The sequence below is a fragment of the Epinephelus fuscoguttatus genome, linkage group LG4 (genome assembly GCF_011397635.1).
Source record: "Epinephelus fuscoguttatus linkage group LG4, E.fuscoguttatus.final_Chr_v1".
NCBI classification, from domain to species: Eukaryota; Metazoa; Chordata; class Actinopteri; order Perciformes; family Serranidae; genus Epinephelus; species Epinephelus fuscoguttatus.
Genome location: NC_064755.1, coordinates 31,528,329 through 31,538,225, shown reverse-complemented (window position 1 = coordinate 31,538,225; position 9,897 = coordinate 31,528,329). Strand labels below are relative to the sequence as shown.

At 40.2% G+C, this 9,897-nt stretch overlaps 1 protein-coding gene across 14 annotated transcripts in view; it reads right to left on the bottom strand.

Annotated features, from left to right (window-relative positions):
• Positions 1 to 241: 241 nt before the first annotated feature.
• The window catches only part of LOC125887746 (neuronal cell adhesion molecule-like), a 118,194-nt gene continuing 108,538 nt past the window's right edge, over positions 242 to 9,897 (bottom strand). For all 14 annotated transcript variants that reach the window (XM_049574790.1, XM_049574795.1, XM_049574793.1 and 11 more), the window contains 3 exons: positions 9,318 to 9,449; positions 7,118 to 7,196; positions 242 to 2,356 (listed from right to left, as the gene is read on the bottom strand). In XM_049574790.1, coding sequence (XP_049430747.1) covers positions 2,110 to 2,356; positions 7,118 to 7,196; positions 9,318 to 9,449 — 458 coding nt within the window. In that variant the 3' untranslated portion in view covers positions 242 to 2,109. The remainder of the gene's footprint in view (positions 2,357 to 7,117; positions 7,197 to 9,317; positions 9,450 to 9,897) is intronic.

Genomic DNA, 9,897 nt, shown 5'->3' with positions numbered 1-9,897 from the left:
TGCATCATTATTAAAAGAAATGTAATATATATTCATATGTAAGTCAAAGGAACCCATATTCCAGAATGAACACTTTATATGTGGTGTATTTTGTTATGTAATGAATCATTTATGGTTACATTATGTTGCATTAAGCGTGCACTGACTGAAAACAGGGCTTTTACGACTCACTGACTCAGAGCTCATTCATCTCTTCCAGAGAGGGCGATGACACTCTGAATAAAAAGCCTGACGACTGAAATTAAAGCAGATAATGATTTATTCATTCATTATATTTCCAGTAGTTTGAATTTCATACTTGCACTAAAAGGAGAAACTTAAATAGAGACAAAGAAAGTATTCTGTTAGTACAAATCTGTTTCTTTAAATACAAAAAACATTTGCAATACTGTCAGAAAAGAGCATCATTTTGGCAGTATATTGGGACTGCATGGAACCAAAACAAATCAGAGTAATATAATTCTGTGCATCAATTAATATTGTCGCTATATCCTACATGATGTACAATACCAAAGTCATAGAACTCGCCGACAAGCAAATCGGAAAACAATCAAAATTCAAATTTATATGCAATTTTCTGTCCAGTTAGTTACAATACAATGTACACTGTGCACAGCAAGAAAAAAAAGAATATATATATATATTCTCTACAAGTACTCTATATTTAATACAGTCCTATCAACAAGTTAAACCATATCATGCACAACATTGCCTCTTAGGCTGCCTTATAAGCTGCTTGTCCCTGTACAATCAATCAAGGTATTTACAAATTCAACAAATATTCTACACGTCTTAAAAAACAAAAAGAAAAAAAAAACTTGATGCAAGTTAAGAGAAAAGAAATCTTGATCCCATCCAAAGGCCCTCAAGTGTAGTTAGTACAAGTGAATGATTTTCGCCTAATAAGAATTGAATAATGTATCGAATTCGCGCACACACACACACGCACCTACACACTCAGATATCCATACATTCATACACTGCAGAAATACAATCAGGTTCTGTACATGATGACTGCAGACTTTGAAAATGCACCAGACATGGTTTTAATGATGTTTTAGTCTGATCCGATGTAGGTGCGCTTAGCTTCTCGGAGGAATCAAAGCCAGTCCTGTGTCGCAAGGCGAAAAAAAAAAAAAAAGAAAAAAGATGACAAGAGTATATGAATTATTCCCCCCTCCACAGAGTCCTCTTCTCAAGCTTATCTTATCCATCCTTGGATGTGACTCCTGCAGCCCGACTACTGTCTCTGTTCCAGTCACTGAGCTCTGGAGAGAGACTTCAGAATTGAATCTTGTTTGTGAAGAAAAGGCACTACCTGCTGAAGGAGCTCTGCGGGGACCGAGGCAAGCTGTCACATCCTCAGCGTCTCCCCACTGGCCTTCAGATCGAGCTCAACGAGAAGAGGTTACATGCAGGGCAAAGGTCACGAGGTCATACGACAGGCCACGCAGCATTCCACTTTCCTCAATAGGTGGATCATTTCCAGAGTGGTGACGGATGAGGATGTGTCGATGCCGCGAGCATGCCACCGATATTCAGTTTACAGATAATTCACTTTATGTATATACACTGTACATGATCTGCCTTGTGCACTGATGGAATTACATGAAGGAGTTACATTATTAAATACAGATTCCTGTACAAGCGTCTGTGTTGGGAAAAAAAATACATGGAGTATAGTCATTTTACTGTAGACACTGATTACTATTTGAACATAGTAGATAATATAATAACAAAAACAAATATAGTTCAGACGAGCACTGCATAGTCCATAAGAGATTCCTGGTAAGAATGCAACACTTGTTAATATCAAAGTGTTAATTTAAATATGGATTTAGGTCATATCAGGTTGTGTTTCATGCATTGTTAAAATCAAATGTCTGGTTGAGCTACTTCATTCCTAAATGCTGCGTAAGGTATAATGAGCCACAGGTCTCCTCCACAAGCCTCTCCATAAAGATTTCAAAACATAAATGTCTTTGATGAGTTGTGTGTGTTTCATGTGTGGCACTGGGGGATGGAGGTGTGATCGTAAAGCCATGCGGTGTTGGGGAATCCCTCTAAGAGAGACGTGGGGATTGAGCAGTCAGTGCAGCGCCTGATTGGCTACACGAATGAGTTCAAGGAGTTCATGGCATTAATAGGGGACGGGGCCTCCGAGCTCTCGTGGCCCTCAGCAGTCTCCCTGCTGGCACTCTTTCCACTATACTGGCCGATAAACGAGCCATCCTCGTTGAACTGTCCGTCTCCTCCTTCCCCGTAGTCAACTAAACTGTCGTCACTGTCGTCTCTCTTAACCGTCCCATTAGACGGCGTGCGGCTCCCTTTTAACGGTTTATGGTCCTCATTGTCACTGAAGGAGAAAATAACATGCAGGTGTTACAGGTGAGATGATGTGACAGATGCAACAAGGAGATTAGTGATTTTTTTAGATGGAGCACTCGACTGCTGATTGCTGCTTTTACCAACACCGACTGTACAGGTGTGTCAGGTGGGTGATGGTAAAAGTTTTTGTCCAAATTTCTCAGGTCTTTACTTTTTTAAAAGCTCAGCCCATTAAAATGCAACAGTGAACAATCCTGCCCACTTGCACAAGACGCAAATTTGAATTTAGCTCGCTCCATGTCTAAAAAACAGCAGCAATGAATGATTAGTTGGTTTCCATCAGGCAACAGGGGAATACAGCTCAAGCAATCATACCCTGTTCAAATTCCCCCTGAAACCAAATATGAAGTGGTAAATGTATTGTTTGACAAAAGCATTTCCCCCCCGAGACAGGTCGTGATGAAAAACAGAAAATCCAAGGCAATGATGTGAATAAAACTTGGAAAGCAAGGTTTCAGCCAAACATCCCCCGAAGCAAGCATGATCATAATCACAAATTGGCAAAATGCATGAAAAATCTGCAAAGAAAGTTTTCTTTGGATATCAGATAGTCGACAACATTCCACATACACGAGTTGAACATCAATGAGATAAGATCACAAAGCCATCATAATGCTGTTTTTAGATTTAGAATAGATATGAATCAGTAAAGCATTATTGGGGATAAAACTTGCACAGAGTAAAGCCAAAGATTAAAAAAGACTTTTCAATGCACTGCACATGATGAAGGCTTTATGACCCAATATTAAACTTGATGACAGCCGTGAAGGAACCTGGGATGTTTCAACAGCGAGCATTTTTCTCCACAGTGACTCGACTATCCACTGACCCTCAGCCCCTCCCCCTCCCCGACACACCACCATCACCCTTACCTTTCCTGAGAACTACACCCCCTGCGATCAGATGGAGGAGATCCAGCTGACACACAACACAACAGTCACTCCTAGGGATGATTACACTGTGCACTTTAACAGGCGTGTACGTCACGTACATGTGCAGTCTGAACTTACAGTATGCTCTCCTGCAGTCAAACAACAACAGGTCAGGTGAGTGGAGTTATGCCTTTATTGACATACTGTAAGGTTCCAGCTGAGCTTAGTGAAACAGCATGGATAAAAAGTATACTCTCACAAAGGCACTATAATATTTGTACACTTTGCCTTGTGAATTATTGTCTACTGCGTCCATTACGTTGATGTCCAGTGGAGAGGTTCCCCTGCAGTGTAAATAGGTCTCTCTACATGAGTTTTAATGGCTAAGTCTGGTGATAAAATTTTCTTATTGTCAACAAATCCAATGAAAAGACCAAAACCAGCAATTAATTAAGCATACTATCCAAAGCCTGACATACATTATTCCTCTGTGCCACAGTGCTCCATTATTGTCCAAAAACGACCACAAACTTACCAATGAGCCACGTTGTTGCACCAAGAACATTGGCACTGTAGTTTATTTTCAGTAAATCCTACAAACACCATCCTACTGCCATAAATCCTCAAGAGTGTAACAAGCCCGCTGCTAAAAACAGTTCTCAGTAAATACACTGTTCACTCCTGTTTGACTATGTTTTACTACAGGAAGTGCCCACTTGTTTTGGGGGATTTTTTTCTTCATTAAAAGTATATAATGGCCTTGTTACTACCGTGGTTGTATCATTGTTGCATCTCTGTGACTGTGTGCTAGGTGTACTGTGTGTATGACAATAGATGTGTGCCAGGACGGGGAGAAAACTGGTTGGCGGCTTCAGCAGGTGATTGGCACATATTGATGACAGCTCCAGTCCCTGCATAAAGAGCCAAGATTGCGTTGGCTCAGCAGCAGCAGAGAGGCGCATCTTCCTCATCTTCCAACTGGCCACAATAGACTGAATCACAATGTTTGTTTACTATAACTTCTGGGTAGTAAACTTCAGTGTCACATATAAAATGAAACAATGCTGCTTCAATTGGTTGGTTTTTGCCACCTTAAAAAATCAATATTGGCTAAAGTGTGCACTATATTTAGGATATTTCTGACACGGAACTGAAGCAGTTACCTCACAGCCTCTAGACTCCATTGGCAAAAGCGTTGTTTTGCTTTGCATAACAGTAGTTGTGGGTCTACCGCTGCTTTGATTGGTTTAAAGGGGAACTGGCCCGTTTTCAAAATTCATTCATGTTAATCTAATGGTCTAAGACAGTCCAAAAATATCAATAAACATGAGTAACTCTTCACAAATTCACAAACTAGAGTGCTAAGACTCAAATTTGTGACGTCACAGGGTGTAAAGTCTGGAGCTGCTCCATTAACAATGAACTGGGAAAGATATTCTAGATGACAGTGAGAGCACACAGGGGGATGTTCTGAGTATATGGGTACATTTCCTATTTCAGAAGTGAGAACACTACAACAGAATAAAGCTCATTTTGGTGTTAAAAAAAACCCCAACATTATTGGGTTGTGGGGTCAGCAGGCCGAGCAAAGCATTCCAGACGTCCCTCTCCCCAGCAATTCTTTCCAGCTCCTCCTGGGGGACCTCAAGGCGTTCCCAGGCCAGACAAGATATAAAATCCCTCCAGCGTGTTCTTGGTCTGCCCGAGGCCTCCCAACAGTGGGACGTACCCGGAACACCCCTAGCGGGAGGCACCCAGGAGGCATCCTGATCAGATGCCTGAACCACCTCAACTGATCCCTTTCGATGCTAAGGAGCAGCGGCTCTACTTTGAGCTCCTTACCCTCTATCTCTAAGGATGAGCCCAGCCTCCCCACAGAGGAAACTCATTTCGGCCGCCTGGCACCTCATTCTTTCGGTCAAAACCCAGAGCTCATGACCATAGGTGAGGGTTGGGATGTAGATGGACCAGTAAATTGAAAGCTTTGCCTTCCTGCTCAGCTCCCTCTTCACCACATTACCACATTATTTAAGGCAGATAAAATATATTTTGCTGAGGCCCCCGTCCACAGCAGTAAATGGTTTAGCTTTTGTGCTGGTAGATTTGGTTTATCAAAGATGCTAGCAGAGCAAGCAGAGTAGAAACATCAGATAGGCTGCAACACCTTATTAACTATATATCTTTAAACGTTACAGTTAGAGCTGAAAACGACAGTTGTCTACACAGAAGTGTTCATCATTGTTAGCATGATGTCATGGTGATTTGGTCTATAGCACACGCTTAGGCTGATTGCCATACTGATGGGTTTGTCCTGCTGAAGGTAGTTATATTAGTATCAATTTTACTTAAGTGAGGGAGGTTAGCACTTGGATTTATTCTATTGTCTCCAGGTTAGATTGATTACTTGTTATGTTAGAGGTGTTTGTTTTGTTTTCCTGGCCTTGGCCCACCCTGAGGTCTGAGAGGAATTCTAGTCTTTTCATCCAAGGTTGTAAATAAACCAAATTGTTTTTAACATTCAGTGATCTGTCTCTGTGGCTGCTGGGGACTTGGAAGATGAGCTCATTTCAGTCACTCCCAGACGGGACATACGACAGGTCTGTTTTTAAAGATTCAATGGGGATATGGTTTGAAGCAAAGAGCCACAAACAAGCTGGAGAAGTCAGTGAGTACTGAGGGACAAACTTACACATTGCTGGTTTTGGTCTATCTAAAGAATGTGTTGACAGTAATAAAAATGCTGAATATCACCAGCCTTATCCGTAAAGAATTATTACTATTAAAGAATGGCTACTGGCCTGATAGAGACAGCATTAACCAGCTCAGTACACTCAGTGATGATCACTTCCCTCGAACATGCTGATAATTTCGTAGAAGATCCATATGCATCTATATACTGTATATCTATATATGAACAATAATTCCATTCAATACATTATTGCCTAGAGCAAATTTTCATATATCAGATCTTCACGCCATGCATGTCACATATCATATACGTATATATATCTCGATATGTATTTATCACAGCATAAAATCCATAGAACAGATTTATGTATACATAATACAAAAAGGAATATAAAATATAAAAGCAAGACCATCTTATAAATCGACTTATAAAAAACAATTCAAAAATGCTAGCTATACAGAAGTAAAGTGCTTCATTTTTCTTTAATTCTGCGTGCGATTGGAGAAGCAGCCTAGAATGAGGATGCTAACAAGCGTAGCTGGAGAACTGCTGTAGGTTAGCAGGAATGATCATTTCATTCATCTCAGTACTATCAGGGTTGTATGTGTAAGTAGCAATACACTAGGCAAAGTGTTAATACTATATATACTGTACACATGATGTATGTGAGTAGCTTATTAGTTGGAATGGGATTCGATGCTTGGGGTCAGTTTAGGATGTGTTGCAAATGACTCTAGCTTATATTTCTTCTTCCTGACAGCCTTGTTTAAAGATTTTAAAACACCCAAACAACTAAATCCCTTGAACCTGAAGAATCCTGCTTCTCAAATGACACAGCAATGTCATATCAAGCACACACACGACAGAGTCCGACGCAAGTATCATCCAGGACGTCCCAGAACCCAGAAAAAAAAAATATCTTGTGCTTCACGGTGGTAAAAGTTCAGATGAGGGGCACTTCTTCTTCTTCTTCTTGTGAATTTGTGTTATTGGTGATCCTGGGTCAGTTACTGGTCAGCTGTAAGGGTTGAGAAGAGGAAGGGAGTGCAGAGCTCCAGCCCAGCCAGAGAGAGAGAGAGCAGATCTGGGCAGAAAGCAGGGACGGGGCAGGGGTTGATGGGTAAAATGGGGCTCTGGGGGCTCCAGAGGCCGGAGTACTTTCTCTCACCTGTATTCCCCAAAAGTACAGTCATCGTCTTTCATGGGCTGGAACTCTGGGTCTGTGTGTGCGTCCTCCTTCTCTTTGACTGGTGAGAAAAGAGAAGGCAATTTAGACAATTTAGACATACAGCGTATAAAGCAGAGTACTTGACAGTGTATGTGTGATGTTGTATATAAGTTGTTTTTGCCGTCCTCATGCTCATAGTTGCTCATTATTCAGTCTGAATTTGACTAAAAGCTCAGTTTCTTGTCCTAACAAGATCCTTTCAACACTACAGACTGAATCACAATGATTGTTTACCATGTAACGACGCTGAGCTGAGTTTTTAGCCACCTTAAAAAGGCCCACCTAAAATATCATTATCAGTTTAAGTGTATGATATTTAGAACATTGTCACCGCTTTACCTTGCAGTCAGGCTGTCATTTCTGATAGGGAAGTGAAGACGTTATCTCAAAGCCCCCAGACTCCACTGACAAAAACAGTCATTTTGCTTTGCAGAATAAGGGAGATTTTTGTCTACCACTGCCTGGATTAGCTAGCGTGCAAAGTAAAGCAGTAAAAATATTCCAAAATGATATCTACTTTTTTATTGGCTAAAATATATTTTGCTGTCGCCCCCATCCACAGAAGTACATTGTTTAGCTTCCATGTTGGTAGATGTGGTTTGTTAAAGAGCAAAGAGACGCTGTACATAAAATGAGCACAACAGAAACATCATTGTTGAATTATGCATCTTTAAATGTTATCGTTATGGCTGAAAATATTAACAAATGAACAAATCTGCCCATTTCACATATCTCTGCAAGCAAAATCAGTTGGCAGTTGTCTACGTGATTGTTACTGTTAGCCTGACGTCATGGTTTTCTGGTCTATGACAAGATATTCTTCATGTTTTTTCGGTCATTGCCACATAACAAATTATTCAGTTTTAACAAGAAACTTTAGTTATTATGGCAATGTATACCTTTAACATTGTTATGTCACAAAATTATCCTGTTATTTCAAAATATCATCATATCTCATAACTAGAATTACTGCCCCATGGTTGTCAAGTCAAGTTTCTCTTACAGTTTACATCTATGTCTGTGAAAACATGGATGCTTCACACACATGTTGCCCCCGACAGCACAGATGATCTGTACAATCAGCACAATTTCAAGGTGGACACCCAAGATTAGTGTCGCCAATATTTATCTGACCAAATGTCTCTCCTTCTGTTCCTGAGATATGGCGTTAAGTAATGGCCAGAAAAGTGTTTTATGCAGAATATTATGATGTCACAGTAAAGTTGACCTTTGACCTTTTGGATATAAAATGTCATCACCTCATCATTTTATCCTGTTAGTGTGAAGATAGAAGATAGAATTCATTGTGTGAAGTTTTGTCATGATTAGCACATGAATTCTTGAGTTATGGCCAAAAACGTGATTTGTGAGATCACACTGACCTTGACCTTTAACCTTTGACTACCAAATTCTAAATCAGTTTATTCCTCAGTCCAAGTGGACGTTTTTGTTGAATTTGAAGAAATTCCTTTAAGGTGTTCTTGAGATACTGTGTTTACGAGAATGAAACAGGTAAAGTCACAGTGACCTTGACCTTTGACCACCATCCCTGAGTCCAAGGGGATGTTTGTGCCAAATTTAAAGGAATTCCCTAAAGTTTACTGAGATATTGCATTTATGAGAATGGGATGGATGGACAGATAACCTGAAAACATAATGCCTCAGGCTACAGCTATCAGCGGCACAGAGGCATTAAAATATTCTCGCATTAAAACACAATGGATTGGTATATTGAAGAGACGTCCATACATTGCTTTAATGAGAAACATGTCTTGTTTTCATGATGTAAGTCAGCATGTAGTTTTAATGAAATTTTTGTTTTAACAAGATTTAATGATTTTGTGTCACAACAAGACATTGCATAATGAGACGCACATGTAGATATATGTCAAAATAGCATCAAAATATGTTGAAGGGTAATAAAAGAATAAACACATTTTTTTCGCCGTAATTCTGGCAGCCATACACTTCATAGAAAGCAATCTTAAATCCTTGTCTTAGTGTGCATTTAATGCAGAAACAAGCCGCTATTCTAATCAAATCTAATCTTAAACTCCTCTTAAATATGATTGAATGGTGGCACACAGAGCACTGCAGTGTAGGTTTAGATATATATGAGGGTGTCAGTGGCACTACTCACCAGGGTACTTCCCTCCCTTATTCCTCTGGATGAAGCAGATAATGAGGAGGATCAGGATGAGTAGAGCGATGGCACACATGAGGCCAATGAACCATCCCTGAGTGGCGATGTCCACCTGTCTGCTCGCCACAGCTAGAGGAGAGGAAGACTTCACATTTACGACTGGATGATCTTCTCCCCGAGGGAAGGGAAACATTTAACCATAATCACATGCTATGTAACAAGTCAATCTCTTAGTATCTACTTGTTAGAGATTTCAGCTCATGAGTGGATCATGATTGCTTACTGTTACCGAAAAAGACGACTTTCATGTTAGACGAGTTAGAAATCTCCTATATGAAGCTCATGGTGACTGAAACCACATTAGTATGCAATGTTGGGAATCAATCTTCCTCTCACAAGTACACACAGACAGACACAGATACACACATATAACACAAACTGAACACGCAGGTTTACTGTGGGTGATATTAGGTAGGAGATTATACCACTAACTAATCAAACTTCTATATGAGAATTACCACATCTACAGGACTGACTTTAATTACGCTGAGATTCAACCACACGATCATGCATCATG